At 46.4% G+C, this 22378-nt stretch overlaps 1 protein-coding gene across 1 annotated transcript in view; it reads left to right on the top strand.

Annotated features, from left to right (window-relative positions):
• LOC144503791 (dynein regulatory complex protein 11-like) overlaps positions 1-22378 on the top strand; it is a 531388-nt gene that overhangs the window by 100653 nt on the left and 408357 nt on the right. Inside the window, exon 6 of the mRNA XM_078228677.1 lies at positions 18706-18911. Within this exon, the coding sequence (XP_078084803.1) occupies positions 18706-18911 (206 nt within the window). The remainder of the gene's footprint in view (positions 1-18705; positions 18912-22378) is intronic.

Genomic DNA, 22378 nt, shown 5'->3' with positions numbered 1-22378 from the left:
ATAAAGACACAGACTCAATTTACATGAATAATGGTTGGAATGCGAATACTTACAACTAATCCAGTCTTTAAGAAACAAAACAATGGGAGTGGAGAGAGCATCAAGACAGGCTAAAAAGATGTGTATTGTCTCCAGACAAGACAGCCAGTGAAACTCTGCAGGTCCACGCAACTGTGGGCGTTACAAATAGTGTGACATGAACCCAATATCTCGGTTGAGGCCGTCCGTGTGTGTGCGGAACTTGGCTATCAGTTTCTGCTCAGCGACTCTGCGCTGTCGTGTGTCGCGAAGGCCGCCTTGGAGAACGCTTACCCGAATATCAGAGGCCGAATGCCCGTGACCGCTGAAGTGCTCCCCAACAGGAAGAGAACAGTCTTGCCTGGTGATTGTCGAGCGGTGTTCATTCATCCATTGTCGCAGCGTCTGCATAGTTTCCCCAATGTACCATGCCTCGGGACATCCTTTCTTGCAGCGTATCAGGTAGACAACGTTGGCTGAGTTGCAAGAGTATGTACCGTGTACCTGGTGGATGGTGTTCTCACGTGAGATGATGGCATCTGTGTCGATGATCCGGCACGTCTTGCAGAGGTTGCTGTGGCAGGGTTGTGTGGTGTCTTGGTCACTGTTCTCCTGAAGGCTGGGTAGTTTGCTGCGGACAATGGTCTGTTTGAGGTTGTGCGGTTGTTTGAAGGCAAGAAGTGGGGGTGTGGGGATGGCCTTGGCGAGATGTTCGTCTTCATCAATGACATGTTGAAGGCTCCGGAGGAGATGCCGTAGCTTCTCCGCTCCGGGGAAGTACTGGACAACGAAGGGTACTCTGTCCACTGTGTCCCGTGTTTGTCTTCTGAGGAGGTCGGTGCGGTTTTTCGCTGTGGCGCGTTGGAACTGTTGATCAATGAGTCCAGCGCCATATCCTGTTCTTATGAGGGCACCTTTCAGCGTCTGGAGGTGTCTGTTGCGATCCTCCTCATCCGAGCAGATCCTGTGTATACGGAGGGCTTGTCCGTGGGGGATGGCTTCTTTAACGTGTTTAGGGTGGAAGCTGGAGCTTGTGGTGAAGCTTGTGTGGCTTTTGCTACCAAATAAACCTGTTGGACTTTAACCTGGTGTTGTTAAACTTCTTACTGTGTTTACCCCAGTCCAACGCCGGCATCTCCACATCCTTTGGGCAAGCCAGTTCTGGATCCACAAGGCAACAGCTCCTTGGATCCCATGCCCTCTCACCTTCTCGAGAAGTCTTGCATGGGGGACCTTATCGAACGCCTTGCTGAAGTCCATGTAAACCACATCTGCCGCTTTTCCTTTGTCAATGTGTTTCGTCACATTTTCAAAGAACTCCACCAGGCTCGTAAAGCACGATTTGCCTTTGACAAAGCCGTGCTGACTACTTTTGAGCATACTAAACTTCTCTAAATGTTCATAAATCCTGTCCCTCAGGATCTTCTCCATCAACTTACCAACCACTGAGGTTAGACTCACCGGTCGGTAATTTCCTGGGCTATCCCTATTCCCTTTCTTGAATATAGGAACCACATCCGCAATCCTCCAATCCTCCGGAACCTCTCCCGTCTCCATCGACGACGCAAAGATCATCACCAGAGACTCTGCAATCTCTTTCCTCGTCTCCCACAGTAACCTGGGGTACATCCCATCCGGTCCCGGCCACTTTTCTATCTTGATGCTATTCAGATTTCCAACACATCCTTTTTCTTAATGTCCACGTACTCAATCTTTTCAGTCCACCTCAATCCTGTAGTACAACCACCCAGGTCTTTTTCCACCGTGAATACCGAGGTAAAATATTCATTAAGCCACCTCTGCTATTTCTTCCGGTTCTGTACAGACTTTCTCACCTTCACATCTTATAGGTCCTATTCCTTCACATCTCATCCTTTTACTCTTCTTTTTGACTAGGTTCAGCGCAGCTTTCGTGCACCACGGTTCCCGTAACCTACCAAAACCTCCGTCTCATCGGAACGTTGTCATGCAGAACTCCAGACAAACATTCCTTGAAAATCTGCCACCTTACTTCGGTACTTTTCCTCGAGAATACCTCCTTCCAATTTACACCTCTAATCTCCTGCCTGATGGCTTCATATTTCCCCTTACTCCAGATAAACACTTTCCTAGCTTGCCTGATCCTATCTCTTTCCAATGCTAGCGTAAAGGAGATAGAGTTATGATCACTATCCCCAAGATGCTCCCCCACTTCTTGCATTGAAGCAAATGCACTCCAGACCTCCAGTCCCGCCAAGCCCCGCGACTTCCCTCTGCCTGTACTTACTCTGCATTCTGTTTACCTCAGTCTCACTTTCTTCCCCAGTCCCTACACTTACTGGCCTGCTGTTCCATCTCCCACCCCAATGGCCAATCCATCTAATCTGCACACCTTTGGACTGTGGGAGGAAACTGGAGCACCCAGAGGAAACGCACACAGACACAGGGAAAACGTGCAAGTGCCATACAGACAGTCATCCAAGGCAGGAACCCAGTGCCTGATGCTATGAGGCAGCAGTGCTAACCACTGTGCCACCATGCCGTCATGCTGTATGTCTGTATTGGCATAGACAATCTGTTGACAGCACTTTATCTTCTCCAACTATGACCTGCCAAAGAGTGCTGAAAAATTACCACGGACCATTTGGAGAGATAACTCCTCTGTTTGCCCACTCAACACTTGGTTGACCATGATGTAACCTTTTAACAGCAGGAACAGCACAATGTGTGTCTTTAAAATCACACAAACTGGTTTTAAAGGAAGATGCTTCGGCTTTTACTGATATGTAATCTTAGGAATTAAAGATACAGCAACACCAGGATCAACCTCCATCCTAATAGGTTGTCCATTTAACTTCCTAAAAGGAGGCCATTTGGCCCATTGTGCATGCATCGACAACAATTGCGCCCAGGTCCTATCCCCTTAACCCTATGTGTTACCCTGCTAATCACCATGACACTAAGGGACAATTCAGCATGGCTAATCCACCCAACCTGCATATCTTTGGACTATGGGAGGAAACCGAAGCACCCGGAGGAAACCCACGCAGACACGGGAGAATATGCAAACCCCACACAGACAGTCATCCAAGGCTGGAATTCAGCCTGGGTCCCTGGAGCTGTGAGGCAGCAGTGCTAATCACTGTGCCGATGTGCCACAGTTGTAATTCTTTTCTTCCATGTTTTAAATTGTTTTTGTAGAATGCAACTTGTTTTTTTTCTTGAAGGTACCCAGATTCTTCGTCTGAATATTCTTCTCAGGTAAAGCTGGTCTGGCCATAAAAGCTTTTGCAATGTGACCCATTTTGCCACAATTCCCGCATTTATTATCATAGCTCCAGCATTCACTTGCTGAATGTCCCATTTTGGCACATCTGTGACATGCTTGTTGTTGTTTTAACTTCTTATGGGCAGTCCCTAACTTGTGGGTCATCATTCCTGCACTAAACTGTGAAACGTCTTTAGCAGCCTGTTCCATCAATACTGTGATTTCTACTGCTGTTTTAAGTCAAATCATGTACAGTAAGCAATCTTCTTTGGATGGCCTCATTTTGAAACCACAAACTAGACGATTTTGAAGAATACCTTCTAATAACTCATCAAACAAACAATGCCAGACTTTTTAAGGTTACCACAAACTGAGCAATGCTTTCACTTTCCACTCGATTCCATCAGTGGAATCTTAACCATTTTGCAATGATCAATGGCTTTGGAGAGTAATGCTCTTCAAGGATCTTTGTCAAGTCATCATAGGTTTTGGCTTCTAGCTTTGCTGGATGAATGAAGTTCCAGAGCAAATTGATCCCATCCGGTCCCGGCGACTGATCTATCTTGATGCTATTCAAAATTTTCAATACATCCTCTTTCTTAATGTCCATCCAAAGGACATCCAAATTCCAGAATGTGTATACAGCCCAAGAGTAATCAAGATTGAATACTGACAACAGGTGCTCGACAACCACACGAGTCAGAAATTCCATAACCTGTATTTTGTTTGACAGGGCATGTGCCTTTGAACAAATTTTGCCATCTTTTGATTCGAGCTCAAGCTTTTCTAGAGTGTTAATCACCCAATGAAGCTTTTATCGAGAGCTTAAATTGAATCCAACTTTGTTTCCCATCTCGCATCGCTCAGTGGTTTCAATGTAATTTGAGCAAAATATTTTAAAATGTTCCAATGCTTCGCTGATGAGGAAAACATTCTGTAGAATTTTTATATTACGCTGTGGTATCTGGCCCCTTTAAGGATTGATTTTCCGAAAGGGTCACATGACCTGCGAGTCCAAAAAGGAACCCGGTTGGGGGATTGCCCCAATTTGATCCAGAAGGCAGGCTGGGACAGCGCAGCTGCACTACGTTGTAAATGGCATGTTGTGTAAATAAACATTAATTGTTTGTACTTAACTGGTGGAGGAAAGTTATTACATTGGTGACAAAGTAAAAAGGAGCAAGTGTCATCCCAAGATTGAGTACAGAACCCTGTCAGCCGCCGCGCCTTGAGCCGCCGCGGGCCTTTTCCGCAGGCCCTTCCACCACTGCGCCTTCCCCCAGAGACCCTTCAGCACCTGCGCTTTCCGCCAGAGACCCTTCAGCACCTGCGCTTTCCGCCAGAGACCCTTCCACCACTGCGCCTTCCCCCAGAGACCCTTCAGCACCTGCACCTTCCGCCAGAGACCCTTCAGCACCTGCACCTTCCCCCAGAGACCCTTCAGCACCTGCACCTTCCCCCAGAGACCCTTCAGCACCTGCGCCTTCCCCCAGAGACCCTTCAGCACCTGCGCTTTCCGCCAGAGACCCTTCAGCACTGCGCCTTCCCCCAGAGACCCTTCAGCACCTGCGCTTTCCGCCAGAGACCCTTCAGCACCTGCACCTTCCGCCAGAGACCCTTCAGCACCTGCGCTTTCCGCCAGAGACCCTTCAGCACCTGCACCTTCCCCCAGAGACCCTTCAGCACCTGCGCCTTCCCCCAGAGACCCTTCAGCACCTGCGCTTTCCGCCAGAGACCCTTCAGCACTGCGCCTTCCCCCAGAGACCCTTCAGCACCTGCGCTTTCCGCCAGAGACCCTTCAGCACCTGCACCTTCCGCCAGAGACCCTTCAGCACCTGCGCTTTCCGCCAGAGACCCTTCAGCACCTGCACCTTCCGCCAGAGACCCTTCAGCACCTGCACCTTCCGCCAGAGACCCTTCAACACCTGCACCTTCCGCCAGAGACCCTTCAGCACCTGCACCTTCCGCTAGAGACCCTTCAGCATCTGTGTCCAATGTGTGCAGGAGGGTTTCCTGACACAGTATGTAGATAGGCCAACAAGAGGCAAGGCCACATTGGATTTGGTACTGGGTAATGAACCAGGCCAGGTGTTAGATTTAGAGGTAGGTGAGCACTTTGGTGACAGTGACCACAATTCGGTTACGTTTACTGAAGCGATGGAAAGGGATAGGTATATACCGCAGAACAAGTGTTATAGCTGGTGGAAAGGAAATTATGATGCGATTAGGCGAGATTTAGGATGCATAGGATGGGGAAGAAATCTGCAGGGGATGGGCACAATTGAAATGTGGAGCTTGTTCAAGGAACAGCTACTGCGTGTCCTTGATAAGTATGTACCTGTCTGGCAGGGAGGAAGTGGTCGAGCGAGGGAATCGTGGTTTACTAAAGAATTTGAATCTCTCGTGAAGAGGAAGAAGGAGACTTATGTAACGATGAGACATGAAGGCTCAGTTAGGCTGCTTGAGAGTTACAAGTTAGCCAGGAAGGACCTGAAATCATAGAAACCCTACAGTACAGAAAGAGGCCATTCGGCCCATCGAGTCTGCACCGACCACAATCCCACCCAGGCCCGACCTCCATATCCCTACATATTTACCCACTAATCCCTCTAACTTACGCATCTCAGGACACTAAGGGCAATTTTAACATGGCCAATCAACCTAACCAGCACATCTTTGGACTGTGGGAGGAAACTGGAGCACCCGGAGGAAACCCACGCAGACACGAGGAGAATGTGCAAACTCCACACAGACAGTGACCCAAGCCGGGAATCGAACCCAGGTCCCTGGAGCTGTGAAGCAGCAGTGCTAACCACTGTGCTACCGTGTCGCCCCGAAAGGAGAGCTAAGAAGAGCCAGGAGGGACATGAGAAGTCTTTGGCAGGAAGGATCAAGGAAAACCCTAAAGCTTTCTATAGGTATGTCAGGAATAAAAGAATGACTCGGGTAAGATTAGGGCCAGTCAAGGACAGAAGTGGGAAGTTGTGCGTGGAGTCCGAAGAGATAGGAGAGGCGCTAAATGAATATTTTTTGTCAGTATTCACGCAGGAAAAAGACAATGTTGTCGAAGAGAATACTGAGATACAGGCTATTAGACTAGACGGGATTGAGGTTCATAAGGAGGAGGTGTTAGCAATTCTGGAAAGTGTGAAAATAGATAAGTCCCCTGAGCTGGATGGGATTTATCCTAGGATTCTCTGGGAAGCTAGGGAGGAGATTGCAGAGCCTTTGGCTTTGATCTTTATGTCGTCATTGTCGACAGGAATAGTGCCAGAAGACTGTGGTCCTCATTGTTCCACTGAAGCAAGCTGAGAGGGAGTGATTAGAGGCAGCAGTGCTGGTGAGAGATTAATTGAATTGTTTATTTATTTAATTAGTCAGCTAGTGTGTGTTTTTCTTTGGTCTTTACTTTTGCAGTTGTATTTTAAGTTTAAAGTGAAAACTGGAAATGGGCTGCTAAGGAGTCTGGGAAGGGTTTTTTAAGCGCATGAAGTATAAAAGGTAGGCTGCAGTATACAGCGGGCAGCGTCGGGAGCAGGCAGTGGAGTGAGTGGGAAGCAGAGTGTGAGCTGTAAGGCTTTGGCTCACAGGGCTTAGGCAGTAAGGGCGAGCAGGGGTGAGTTTAAATTCATTTTTGCTGTTTCTACCTGGTACTGGCAAGGTATCTAGAGGGGATGGGTGTGCAGGCAGTGCTGTGTTCCTCTTGCACTATGTTTGAGGTGAGGGACGACTATGCTGATTACATATGTGGGAAGTGCACCCATCTGCAGCTCCTCCAAAACCATGTTAGGGAACTGGAGCTGGAGTTGGATGAACTTAGGATCATTAGGGACGCAGAGGTGGCCATAGACAGAAGCTTTAGGGATACAGTTACTCCGAGGAATGAAAACAGATGGGTGATGGTGAGAGGGGCTGGGAGAAAGCAGTCCGTGCAGGGATCCCCAGTGGTCGTTCCCCTTAGCAACAAGTATTCCGCTTTGGATACGGTTGAGGGGGATGACATACCAGTGGTGAGCCGCAGTGAGAGGATCTCCAGCACTGTGTCCGTCTCTGTGGCTCGGGAGGGTAAGGGGCAGAGCGGGAGGGCAATAGTAATTGGGGACTCGTTAGTTAGAGGGATAGATAGGAGGTTCTGTGGCAGCAAAAGAAACTCACGGATGGTATGTTGCCTACCGGATGCCAAGGTCCGTGACGTCTCAGACCGTGTTTTCCGGATTCTGAAGGGGGAGGGGAAACGGTCACAAGTCGTGGTACACATTGGTACCAATGACATAGGTAAGAGAAGGGACGGGGATTTAAATCAGGAATTTCTGGAGCTGGGCTGGAAGCTGAGAGCCAAGACAAAACATGTGGTCATCTCTGGTACGTTGCCGGTGCCACGTGATAGCGAGTTGAGGAACAGGGAGAGAGTGCAGTTAAACATGTGGTTGCAGGGATGGTGTAGGAGGGAGTGTTTCAGATACGTGGATAATTGGAACACATTCTGGGGAAGGTGGGACCTGTACAAACAGGACGGGGTGCACCTGAACCAGAGGGGCACCAATATCCTAGGAGGGAAATTTGTTACGGCTCTTCAGGGGGGTTTAAACTAATTTGTCAGGGGAGTGGGAAGAAGAGTTATAGTCCAGAAGTCAGTGAGGGTGGTGAGGTATTGGGGAAGGTATCAGGGTCAAGGGTGGGTACCGGTAGACAGGAAGGTGGGTTGAAGTGTGTCTATCTCAATGCAAGGAGCATCCGGAACAAGGTAGATGAACCTGGGGCGTGGATTGGTACTTGGGACTACGATGTTGTGGCCATTACGGAGACGTGGGTAGAACAAGGACAGGAATGGTTGTTGGACGTTCCGGGGTATAGATGTTTCAGTAAGTGTAGGGAAGCTGGTAAAAGAGGTGGAGGAGTGGCATTGTTAATCAAGGATAGTTTAATGGCTGCGGAAAGGCACTTCGAGGGGGATCTGCACACTGAGGTACTATGGGCTGAGGTTGGAAATAGGAAAGGAGCGGTCACGTTGTTAGGAGTTTACTATAGGGTCCCAAATAGTAATAGAGATGTGGAGGAAGAAATTGCTAAGCAGATTATGGATATGTGTGGGGGTCACAGGGTAGTTGTCATGGGGGACTTTAACTTTCCAAATATTGATTGGAACCTTTGTAGGTCAAATAGTTCGGATGGGGCAGTTTTTGTGCAGTGTGTACAGGAGGGTTTCCTGACACAATATGTGGATAGGCCGACAAGAGGTGAGGCCACATTGGATTTGGTACTGGGAAATGAACCGGGCCAAGTGTTAGATTTGGTTGTGGGAGAGCACTTTGGAGATAGTGACCACAATTCGGTGTCTTTTGTTATTGCAATGGAGAGGGATAGGGCTGTACGGCAGGGCAAGGTTTACAATTGGGGGAGAGGTAATTATAATGCGATTAGGCAAGAATTAGGGGGCATAAGTTGGGAACAGAAACTGTCAGGGAAAGGAACTAATGAAAAGTGGAACTTTTTCAAGGAACAAATACTGGATGTCCTTGATAGATATGTCCCTGTCAGGCAGGGAGGAAATGGCCGAGTGAGGGAACCATGGTTCACGAAAGAGGTGGAATGTCTTGTGAAAAGGAAGAGGGAAGCTTATGAATGGATGAGGAAACAAGGTTCAGATGGCTCGATTGAGGGTTACAAGTTAGCAAGGAATGAGCTGTAAAAGGGGCTTAGGAGAGCTAGGAGGGGACATGAGAAGTCCTTGGTGGGTCGGATCAAGGAAAACCCCAAGGCTTTTTACTCTTATGTGAGGAATAAAAGAATGACCAGGGTGAGGTTAGGGCCGGTCAAGGACAGTAATGGGAACTTGTGTATGGAGTCAGTAGAGATAGGCGAGGTGATGAATGAATACTTTTCTTCAGTGTTCACCAAGGAGAGGGGCCATGTTTTTGAGGAAGAGAAGGTGTTACAGGCTAAAAGGCTGGAGGAAATAGTTGTTTGGAGGGAGGATGTCCTGGCAGTTTTGAATAAACTGAAGGTTGATAAGTCTCCTGGGCCTGATGAAATATGTCCTAGGATTCTTTGGGAGGCAAGGGATGAGATTGCAGAGCCTTTGGCTTTGATCTTTGGGTCCTCGATGTCCACGGGGATGGTACCAGAGGACTGGAGAGTGGCGAATGTTGTTCCTCTGTTTAAGAAAGGGAATAGAAATGACCCTGGTAATTATAGACTGGTTAGTCCTACTTTGGTTGGTTGGTAAATTGATGGAAAAGGTCCTTAGGGATGGGATTTATGACCATTTAGAAAGATGCGGATTAATCCGGGATAGTCAGCACGGATTCGTGAAGGGCAAGTCGTGCCTCACAAATTTGATAGAATTTTTTGAGGAGGTAACTAAGTGTGTTGATGAAGGTAGGGCAGTTGATGTCATATACATGGATTTTAGTAAGGCGTTTGATAAGGTCCCCCATGGTTGGCTTATGATGAAAGTAAGGAGGTGTGGGATAGAGGGAAAGTTGGCCGATTGGATAGGTAACTGGCTATCTGATCGAAGACAGAGGGTGGTGGTGGATGGAAAATTTTCGGTCTGGAGGCAGGTTGCTCGCGGTGTGCCACAGGGATCAGTGCTTGGTCCTCTGCTCTTTGTGATTTTTATTAATGACTTAGAGGAGGGGGCTGAAGGGTGGATCAGTAAATTTGCTGATGACACCAAGATTGGTGGGGTAGTGGATGAGGTGGAAGGCTGTTGTAGGCTGCAAAGAGACATAGATAGGATGCAAAGCTGGGCTGAAAAATGGCAAATGGAGTTTAACCCTGATAAATGTGAGGTGATTCATTTTGGTAGGACAAATTTAAATGTAGATTACAGGGTCAAAGGTAGGGTTCTGAAGACTGTGGAGGAACAGAGAGATCTTGGGGTCCATATCCGCAGATCTCTAAAGGTTGCCACTCAAGTGGATAGAGCTGTGAAGAAGGCCTATAGTGTGTTAGCTTTTATTAACAGGGGGTTGGAGTTTAAGAGCCGTGGAGTTATGCTGCAACTGTACAGGACCTTGGTGAGACCAAATTTGGAATATTGTGTGCAGTTCTGGTCACCTCACTATCAGAAGGATGTGGAAGCGCTGGAAAGAGTACAGAGGAGATTTACCAGGATGTTGTGTGGTTTGGAGGGTAGGTCTTATGAGGAAAGGCTGAGGGAGCGAGAGCTGTTCTCTCTGGAGCGGAGGAGGCTGAGGGGTGACTTAATAGAGGTTTATAAAATGATGAAGGGGATAGATAGAGTGAACGTTCAAAGACTATTTCCTCGGGTGGATGGAGCTATTACAAAGGGGCATAACTATAGGGTTCATGGTGGGAGATATAGGAAGGATATCAGAGGTAGGTTCTTTACGCAGAGAGTGGTTGGGGTGTGGAATGGACTGCCTGCAGTGATAGTGGAGTCAGACACTTTAGGAACATTTAAGCGGTTATTGGATAGGCACATGGAGCACACCAGGATGATAAGCAGTGGGATAGCTTGATCTGGTTTCAGATAAAGCTCGGCACAACATCGTGGGCCGAAGGGCCTGTTCTGTGCTGTACTGTTCTATGTTCTATGTTATATGTACACTACTTAAGATATCACTATTTATTTCCCCAAGTTCCCTAACATTCATGTTTTTCTCAACAGTGAATACTGATGAGAAATATTAATTTAGTATCTCTCACATCTCTTGTAGATTCACACATAGATGACCTTGTTGATCCTTAAGAGGTCCTACTCTCTCCCCAGTTACTCTTTTGCCGTTTATGTATTTGTACATATATATTAGTATACAGTGAAAAGTATTGTTTCTTGTGTGCTATACAAAGCATATCGTTCATAGAAAAGGAAAGGCGAGAGTGCAGGATGTAGTGTACAGTCATAGCTAGGGTGTCGAGAAAGATCCAACTAGTGTAAGATAGGTCTATTCAAAAGTCTGATGGCAGCAGGGAAGAAGTTGTTCTTGAGTCGTTTGGTACATGACCTCAGGTTTTTGTATCTTTTTCCAGACGGTAGAAGGTGGAAGAGAGTATGCCTGGGGTGCGTGGGGTCCTTAATTATGCTGGCTGCTTTTCCGAGGCAGCGAGAACCCCATTCTCCTGCCTTTTCTTATAACCTTTCATCCCTTTACCAATCAAGAACCTATCTATCTCTGCCTTAAATATACTTGATGACTTCTATAGCAATGAATTCCATAGATTCACCACCCACTCGCTGAAGATATTCTTCCTCATCTCAGTTCTAAAGGGCCAGCCCTTTATTCTGAGGCTGTGCCCTCAGATCCTAATCTCTCCTACTCATGCAAACATCTTCCCCACGTCCACTCTATCTCGGCCTTTCAGTATTCCGCAATTTTCAATAAAATCCCCCCTCATCCCCCTAAACCCCACCGAGTACAGACCTCGAGACTTCAAACTTTACTGATACATCAAGATTTTCATTCCTGGGATCCATCCTTGTGAACCTCCTCTGGACCCTCTCCAGGGCCAGCACATCCTTCCTTAGATAGGGGGCCCAAAATTGCTCACAATCCTCCAAATGTGATCTGAACAGACCCTTATATACTGAGGAAGTATTGCACTGTTGGACACATCAGAAATGTTAAGCTATCGCCTGTTTTAGTGGATGTAAACAATCCAGTAACAATTTATTTGAAGAGTGGTTTGTTTGTCTGGTAGTTTGGCCAAATGAACTGGTTATTGATCTTGCTAGTTACTGTGTTTCCTTCTATAACAATGACTGATAATCTATTGACTGTTCAGTGCTTTGGAACATCCTGAAGATATGAAAGGTATTAATGTAAATGCAGTCTGTCTTTCCATATTCTTTGAAATTGATTATTGTTATATAAAGAGAAGGAAACTATAGGAGATGCACCCACTGCTGAAAATGTTTTGTATGTAATGATTGCTCTATTATCTACGCAGCAGGCTAACGGAGGTTCTCGTTCAGATGCAAACGATGGTTATTTCCTACAGGAAAGAAAGACAATATCAGTGAAGGATCTGCATGGAGCAAATGCATGATTCCATAGTGACTTTTATATTTGCTCTGCTTTCAGACTGATCAGAACCAATTTCAAAATATTTGACCAAATCCTTACAAATTTGCTGGGTTTAAATCATTTCTAGAAATTGGTTAGTTTGAAAGATAATTTTAACCAAAGCATATCCTTCATTCCTTGCACTCCAAATCTCGTAACGTTTAGGTTTAAAAATAATGTCCATGGTGTTTTTCAAAGGCAACATTTCACTCCTTGCAGATTTGTACTGTGATTGCTGCATACTGGGTGTAACCATGTTTCCTTCTGTTCCTAAGGGACTGTAGCGTTATGCTAAATTGGTACTTGAAATGGATTACAGGATCGGCGACACGATAGCATAGTGGTTCCAGGGACCTGGGTTCAATTCCTGGCTTGGGTCACCGTCTGTGTGGAGTTTGCACATTCTCCTAGTGTCTGCGTGGGTTTCCTCCGGGTGCTCCGGTTTCCTCCCATAGTCCAAAGATGTGCGGGTTAGGTTGATTGGCCATGCTAAAATTGCCCTTAATGTCCAGAAATGCGGAGGTTAGAGGGATTAGTGGGTAAATATGGGGGTAGGGTCTGGGTGGGATTGTAGTTGGTGCAGACTCGATGGGATGAATGGCCTCTTTCTGTACTGTAGGGTTTCTATGATTTATGAAGCTTCAACACTACATCCTGCTTTTGTATTCTAATCCTCTCGAAATGAATGCGAACATTGCATTTGCCTTCCTAACTGCCAAGCCAACCTGCAAGTTAGCCTTAAGAAAATCCTGAACTAGGACTCCCAAGTTCCTTTGCGCTTCCGATTTCTCAATTCTTTCCCCATTTAGAAAATAGTCTATGCCTCTATCTTGCGACCAAAGTGTAGAACCTCACACTTTCCCATCTTGTATTCCATCTGCCACTTCATTGCCTACTCTCCTAACCCGTCTAAGTCGTTTTGAAGCCTCTCCGCTTCCTCAAAATGACATGTCCCTCCACCTATCTTTGTATCATCTACAAACTTAGCCATAATGTCTTCAGTTCCTTCATCTAGATTACTGATGTATAAAGTGGAAAGTTGTGGTCCCAATACTGACCCCTGTTGAACTCCACGGGTCACTGGCTGCCATCCAGAAAGGACCCTTTTATCCTCACTCTTTGCCTTCTGTCAGTCAGCCAATCTTCTGTCCATGCTGGTACCTTGCCTCTAACACCATGGGCTCTTATGTTACTCAGCAACTGCCTTGATAAAGAAGGGCAGGAGATGGCTTAGTGGTATTATCACTAGACTATTAACCCAGAAGCTCAGCTAATGTTCTGGGGACCTAGATGCGAATCCCACCATGGCAGCTGGTGCAATTTGAATTCAATAAAAATATATGGAATTATGAATCTACTGATGACCACGAAATCATTGTTGGTTGTCGGAAAAATTCATCTGGTTCACTAATGTCCTTTATGGAAGGAAATTACCATCCTTACCTAGTCTGGCCTAGAAAGCCGCTCAGATGTATCAATCACGAAAAAGTCTCAACTTGGACCACCTGGCATCAACCTAGGCACTGGAAAAGACAAACAGGCAAAACAGACAGTCCTGTCGACCCTGCAAAGTCCACCTTACTAACATCTGGGATATAGTGCCAAAATTGAAAGAACTGTCTCACAGACTAGTCAAACAACAGCCTGACACAGTCATTCTCATGGAATCATACCTCATAGATAATGTTCCAGACATCACCATTACCATCCCTGAAAATTTCCTGTCCCAACGGCAGGACAGACCAGCAGAAATGGCGCGGCACAGTGGCATACAGTCGGGAGGGATTTGCCCTAGGAGTCGTCAACACTGAAGTCTCATGGGCAAGAAAACCTCTTAATGATTGCCACGTACCACCCTTCTTCGGCTGATGAGTCAGCCCTGCTCCATGTTGCACAACACTTGGATGAAGCACTGAGGGTGGGAAGAGTGCAAGATGTACTCTGGTTAAGAGATTTCAATGTCAGTAGCTGGTCGGGTTCTAAACGATATAACTGCTAGTCTAGGTCTACAGCAGGTGGTGAGAAAAACATACGTGACCTCATCATTACCAATCTGCTGGCTGCAGATGCATCTCTCCATGATAGTATTGGTAAGAGTGACCATCTCACAGTCCTTGTGGAGACAAAGGGCCCAATTTTACCATTTTAATTCTAAATGCTGGGTGGATTTGAATCTGGGAGTGTTTCAAATCCGACTTTTAGACCCGTTCTCGGGTGTCCCCATACGCACTCTGCCTGAAAAAGAATCAGTGATTCTGAATTGCGCTGCAGAAGCCTGTGGGCAAGACTTATCACATGCGCAGTGAAAAGAATTTGAAAAATGCTCCCCTGCCACATCGCTCCCTGGCTGGATAATGCCTTCCCTGGCCCCCACAGACATTGCCCCGCTCCACAACATTACTGACCCCTTTATTCCGCACCCCCCCCCCCCCCAGTACCCAGACCGATTGCGACCCCCTTCCTCCCCACTGATTGCACGCAGAGTGGCAGTGGACCCCCCCCCCCCACCGATCACACGCAGAGCTGCAGCGAATCCCCCCCCTTCTCCCCCACCGATTGCACGCGGAGTGAATCTGGACAGGTGAACGTGGTGGTAAAGGGGGAAGTGCCAGTAAGTTTGGGTGTGCAGCCGCAAATGCATTTAAATTGACGTCGCGCCCATTTTGGGCACGGTCCAGACGGTGGCCATTTTCAGCCATTGGTAAAGGGGGAACAGGCGTAGAGGCGGGCGCAGATCGCGCTACTTGCCTCATGCCCGACTTTACCAAGTTTTCGTGCCCGAAAACGGGCGCAACTTGATGGTCAAATTGGGCCAAAGTTCTGCCTCCACATTGAGAATAACCTCCATTGTGTTATGTGGCACCTTTCTAAATGGGACAGACTTCGAACAGTCTTTAGGAACTCAAGACTGGGCATCCATGAGTTGTTGTGGGCTATCAGCAGCAACAGATCTGCACTCCAGCACAATCTGCAACCTCATGGCCCAGCATATTACCCCATTACCGTCAAGCCAGGGGATCCTTGGTTCAATGGAAAGTGCAGGAGGGCATGTCAGGAGCAGCACTAGGCATAGGCATCCCTAAATATTTGTCGTCAACCTACCAAACAGGACTATTTGCATGCCAAACAGCATAATCAGTGAGTGATAGACAGAGCTAAGCGATCCCACAACCAATGGACCAGATCCAAGCTCTCCAGTCCTGCCACTTCCAGTCGTGACAGGAGGCTCCATAAATCTGCTCAGCAAATCCTGCTTAGTAATACCCAGTTTGGGTTTCGCCAGGGTCACTCAACTCCTGACCTCATTACAGCCATTCAAACATAGACAAAAGAGCTGAATTCCAGAGGTGAAATGAGAGTGACAGCCATTGACATCAAGGCCGCATTCAACCGAGTGTGGCATCAAGTAGTCGTTGCAAAACTGGAATCAATGGGTATCAGGGGGGCAAACTCTCCACTGCTTGGAGTCATACCTGGAACACAGGAAGATGGTTGTGGGGGTTCAGCCATCTCAGCTCCAGGACATCACTGCAGGAGTCTTTCAGGCTAGTGTCCTCGGCCCAACCATCTTCAGCTGCTTAATCAATTACCTTCCCATAATGTCAGAAGTGGGGATGTTCGCTGATTGCACAATATTCAGCAATATTCGAGACTCTTCGGATCCTGAAGCAGTCAATGTTCCAATGCAACAAAATCTGGACAATATGCAGGCTTGGGCTGACGAGTGGCAAGTAACAAATGCCAGGCAATGACCATCACCAATAAGGGACAATCTGACCACAGCCCCATGACATTCAATGCTGTCACCATCACTGAATCCCCCACTGTCAACATCCTTGGGGTTACCATTGACCAGAAATTCAACTGGACTTACCACATAAACACAGTGGCCACAAGAGCATGTCAGAGGCTAGGAATACTGCGGCGAGTAACTCACCTCTCGACTCCCCAAAGCCTATCCACCATCTATAAGGCACAAGTCAGGAGTGTGATGGATGGATGGATGCAGCTCTAACAACACTCAAAAAGCTTGACACCATCCAGGACAAAGCACCACATCCACTCCATTCACCACCGACGCTCAGTAGCAGCAGTGTACTTTCTACAAGATGCACTGCAAAAATTCACCAAAGATCCTCAGAAACTTCAAACCTACGACCACTTCCATCGAGATGGACAAGGGCAGCAGATACCTGGGAAACCATCACGTGCAAGTTCCCCTCCAAACCACTCACCATCCTGACTTGGAAATATGTCGCCGTTCCTTCGCAGTCACTGGGTCAAAATCCTGGACGTGGACTACAGCGTTTCAAGAAGGCAGTTCATCACCACCTTCTCAAGGGCATCTAGAGATCAGCAATAAATGCTGGCCTGCAGTAAATGATGCCCATGTCCCCCAGATGAATTAAAAAATCATTTAGAACATAGAACATAGAAAAGCTACAGCACAAACAGGCCCTTTGGCCCACAAGTTGTGCCGAACATGTCCCTACCTACTAGGCTTACCTATAACCCTCTATCTTACTAACTTCCATGAACTTATCCAAACGTCTCTTAAAAGACCCTATCGAATCCGCCTCCACCACCTCTACCGGCAGCCGATTCCACGTACCCACCACCCTCTGAGTGAAAAACTTACCCCTAAAATCTCCTCTGTACCTACTCCCCAGCACCCTAAACCTGTGACCTCTTGTGGCAACCATTTCAGCCCTGGGTAAAAGCCTCTGAGAATCCACTCTATCAATACCTCTCAACATGGTCACTCATTCCCAAGGTTTGTCTCATAACTAGATTGCCAACTAATCCTTTCTCATTGCACGATACCCAGTCCAAAATGGCCTGTTTCCTGGACTTAAAATGTCAACTCTTTTCTCTCCTCACAGATGCTGCCAGACCTGCTGAGATTTTCCAGCATTTTCTCTTTTGGCCTGTTTCCTTTTTGGTTCCTCAATGTATTGGTTCAGCAAATTATCCCTTATACACTCCAGAAATAGCTCTTCTATTGTACTGTGACTAATTTGACTCACCCAAACTATATGCAGATTAAAATCACCCATAATCATAGATGTTCCTTTATCAGGTGCATCTCTGATTTCCTGTCTAATGTTGTTCACAACATTACCACTACAGTTTGATGGTCTGAATACCACTTCCATAAATGTTTTGTGCCCTTTGGTGTTTCTTAACTTGACCCATACAGATTCCACATTGCCTGTGCTATTATCTCTCCTCCTGGACAGGATGGATAAGGAGACACCTTAGTTGAAGGGACACAAGTTCAAGATGAGGGGCAGTAGGTTTAGGGGGATGTGAGGAAAAGCTGATTTACCCAGAGGTTGGTGACAGTCTGTAATGTGCTGCCTGGGAGGGTGGTAGAGGTGGGATGCCTCACATCCTTGAAAAAGTACCTGGATGAGCAGCTGGCACATCATAACATTGAAGACTATGGGCTATATGCTAGTAAATGGGATTAGGTAGTCATGTGTTTCTCACATGTTGGTGCAGACTTGATGAGCCAAATGGCCTCTCCTGCACTATGTAACACTGATTATGTGAAATGATGGCTAGGTTGCTTTTGAGTGCAGTTGATGTCATATAATTTGATTTGATTTATTATTGTCACATGTATTGGGATACAATGAAAAGTACTGTTTCTTGAGTGCGATATAGACAAAACATACCATTCATTGAGTACATAGGGGAGAAAGAAAGGAGAGAGTACAGAATATAGTATTACAGTCACAGCTGGGGTGTAGAAACATTATTAGAAAGTTTAAAGGTGTTAGAGTTAAGTTTTAATAGCATAGAATGAGAGTTAAAAGATGGAATTAGAGGGTATGCTGAGGACAGCTGGCAAGAAGTTGCCATGCTCCATTTTTTTTAAATGAATACTTTTGGGGCCCAAATGATGGCAACTGATGTGAATTTTCCCCAGTAGGGGCTATGCCTCATTAAAAAAAGTAAACTGCTTTGCAGGGAGTAATCTAAATTGTGGATATTACTCTTTAAGTTTAAAAAAAAATTGTCACACAACTTAATTTTGTAAATTGTTCAACAAAATCTATTGCTACATTGTTTGTATTTACCACATACAATGATGCAAATACAATTATAAATCTGTGTGACAATGAAATGGCTAAATTACGTGTTATGCAGAATTAGAATTTTCTTTGTGTGAAATTTTTTATGCCAATCTTTTTCAGCTATATCTAGTGACTTTTGTATTTTTGGCAGAGTGTCTCACTAAAGAGATTTTAAGCATAAAATGATGGTTCTCATGAATCTGCCCTGACAGTTGCTTTAGTTGAGTGACATGGGTACCTTGTGTTTGGTTGTCTGCCATACACAGCAATTAGAATACTGTAATTTTACTACAAACATTATTGTTATAGACGTTTGTTTTTTCAGGTGCAGCCACCCAATTTCCAAAAGCTTAGCCCTGCTCAGTTGCAAGCTCAGAAAATAGCTCTGCAACGGAATGTGGTGCAGGAAGTACATGAGGTGGAATACCAGGAAGCCTTACTTACTATAAAAGAGCAAGTGCGAGCAGTGGAAGGACTGGATATTCAAGAAACCCTGCAGGAACAGATCCGACAATGGTTTATTGAATGTCGGTAAGGGAAACCGATCAATGAGTTTTCAATATCTACCTTTGTTCCTCCTCGTTTTAAAACATTGCTGCAACTATTATGTTAAAATTCTCAGTAATTAATGAGAATATTTTTGGCTGTTACTTTTGGAATTCCTAATCATGAAAATGATACCAAATCTGAAGCATGAAGTGCACATTATTCGGTTTCACATGTATACAGGTGACACCTAGCTCTACCTCATCACCATATCTTTCACTTTTGATAAATTATCAGAATACTTCTCGGTATTGAATGGACAAAATATCCTCCAAATATCATAGAATTATAGAACGCCTACAGTGCAGAAGGAGGCCATTCAGCCCATTGAGCCTACACCAAAAACAATTCCACCCAGGCCCTATCCCCGTAATTCCATTCATTTGCCCTGCTCATCCCCTAAAGAGAAATTTAGCATGGCTAATCCACTTAACCCGCACATCTTTGGACTGTGGGAGGAAACTGGAGCACCCAGAGGAAACTCTCTCAGACACAGGGAGAACATGCAAACTCCACACAGTCACCCAAGCCAGAATTGAAGCAGGGTCCCTGGTGCTGTGAGGCAGCAGTGCTAACTATTGTGCCACCGACTGAAGCCATTGTTTTCGGTCCCCACTCCAAACTATGTTCCCTAGCAACAGGCTCCAATCTCTTCCGATCAACAGTCTGAGACTAAACCAACTTGTTTGCAGCCTTGGTGTCATATCTAACAGAGAATTTCAAACTCATATTCACACTATTACTAAAACCACCTACTTCTATCTCACAAATATCATAAAATCATAATGTTGCTAGGTAAAGCTGGCAGAATTAGTAAAAAACTGAGGGTAATGTGAAGTATTTGGATATTATTGCTGGAATTCTATCGCCCTGCCCGCTACGGGAATCTGAGCGGTTGGGGAGCGGACAATGAGAAGGTCCGTTGAACTTGGGTGGGATTTTCCGGTCTCAGGTCGAATGAGGCCGTAAAATTCCTCCCAGAATGTGGGTGATGGGGGTGTGATGTATTGAGAAGCATGGACCTTGACCACTCACGAGGACCTCATGTAGTACTGCTATTAGGTTCCAGAAATGGACCCTTTGGTGACCTATTTCCAATTCCTTCTGAGGGTTATCCATGAAGGCCTAACGCAGAACATTAGGGCAGAATTCTCCATTGTTATTGTCTAAGTGGTGGTGGCAGTCCAGCAATACTGTTCCTACTGGCCGGAATGGTGTGAACTCATGCTTCATCCCATGCTTGGAGCTTAATTAATTTTGTATGAAAAGGTATCTCTCCAAATCACCTGGCTGATTTGCTACCCATCGTCAGCTTGTGGGTGCGAAGATTTGATCATCGCATTTATGTGCAACTGCAACGCACCCAAATCATCTCTCCTGTCCACCTGTCTTCACAAAGCCATGCAGGATGTCTGGAATGCAGAAGCATAAGGCTAGCTGTCTCAAGAACAGTTTGCACCCCCATTCAACCACCATGCCCTTGAGGCCTTGATTCAAGGAGTCTGGGCACAAAGACATGTCTTCTACCCAAGCGATGGATCCAGCAAGCACACCAACTTCACCTCGCCAGTCTGGGAGACTGATGCCCAGGAGGCCAGGATGGGTGGCAACTGCATCAGAAGCATCACACAGTACAGGAAGCAGATGAATGATCGCATCCACTCCACCAGTGCAAGTCCTCTCTCAGCTCCCTCCAATATCAAACTCTCATCATGGCATCATGTATTCAAAGGGCGACTCTCTTCACAGAGCTCACACAATGATTAGCGGAGAACACTCATTCTCTCATGGACGTTTTCACATCACCATTATCTCTTCTATCATGTTACTCACATTACGTCCTCTGGCCTTGCTGGGGAGGGCTCACCAAACATACTGGTCATGCATTTCACCCAATTTCTTCTTCACCCCTCTGATCAAATGCATTTGTTTCATCTTTAGATAGGGAAAGCTGGCACACAAACAAAACAACAACACAACAAACTAGAGAGAGCCTAGACCAGAGGAGGGATGGCTGAAATAATTGCCGTCACCGAATTCGAGAAGGCTGCGGCGAACCTTGCTGGAGAGCTCCCAGCAACCTAGTATGAATCTCAGTTCCATCACTTGCATTCAGCCCTGCACTCCATGGCCCCACACCTTGATGGGCACCGTTAGTATGAAGGTGATCTGGGGGTGAGAAGTACCTTTTCCTACATCCAAGTGCCCCATCCCTTGCAGAAGTCATGCTGGCATGAGGGAGGATGAGTGTCAGCTGGATACAGTGCTTGCATCCACTCCAACAACACAGGACACTGAGGGTTCTTCTACCCCTAAGCAGCAGGCCCTCATCAGGCTGGGACCCTGCAGGCCTCTGAACATCAGAGGACCTCCACCAATGTCATTACAGGCATCAGGACATTCCAGACAGGTAGCTGCCTTCACCTTTGCTGTGGCTGTCAGGGCTGCACCAAGACTTTAGCAGTAAGGTTAGGAAAGTTGAGAAACATTGATGTCATGCCTGGTTCACGGAGGTGCTATCACTCTGACTAAATTGCACTTATTGAAACTCATTGGACAGAGATGTCAATGTACTGATCAACTGCAAGCATTTTGATTTTGTAATATGAAATACTTTTACCTGGAAGTTCAGCCATGCTCTCACTCAGTGGTAGTGTTCTATTATAAGATGAGTTACATGCGATGGCAGCCTCAGTGCAACTAGTCTCTGGACCCTTGAGTGTTGCCAGGGAGATGTGTTGAAATCTTTATTGGAAGTGTATGATGGGAAAGGTATGAATCCTTATTCTTCAATGGACAGCAATGGCTGAGGGCAGGTCATCAGCAATGATACTCCAGTGGGTATCCTCAGTTTTAGTGTCTGAACCAAGACATGAACAAAGAACAAAGAAAATAACAGCACAGGAACAGGCCCTTTGGCCCTCCAAGCCTGCACTGACCATGCTGCCCGATTGAACTAAAATCCCTACCCTTCCGTGGACCATATCCCTCTATTCCCATCCTATTCATGTATTTGTCAAGACGCCCCTTAAAAGTCACTACCGTATCCGCTTCCACTACCTCCCCTGGTAACGAGTTCCAGGCACCCATTATTCTCTGTAAAAAATGAACTTTAGGATGAGAGCCCTAGGCTGGTCTACATCAGGCAGAACGGTGGTTAGCATTGCTGCCTCACAGCGCCAGGGACCTGGGTTCGATTCCTGGCCTGGGTCACTGTCTGTGTGGAGTTAGCACATTTTCCCCGTGTCTGTGTGGGTTTCCTCTGGGTGCTCCGGTTTCCTCCCAGTCCAAAGATGTGTGGGTTGGGTGGATTGGCTATGCTAAAATTGCTCCTTAGTGTCAGGGGGACTAGCTAGTGTATATGCATGGGGTTTTGGGAATAGGGCCTGGGTGAGATTGTGGTCGGTGCAGACTTGATGGGCTGAATGGCCTCCTTCTGCATTGTAGGATTC

Source organism: Mustelus asterias, chromosome 14, assembly GCF_964213995.1.
Source record: "Mustelus asterias chromosome 14, sMusAst1.hap1.1, whole genome shotgun sequence".
Classification (NCBI taxonomy): Eukaryota; Metazoa; Chordata; class Chondrichthyes; order Carcharhiniformes; family Triakidae; genus Mustelus; species Mustelus asterias.
This window is presented reverse-complemented; position numbering and strand designations above follow the sequence as displayed.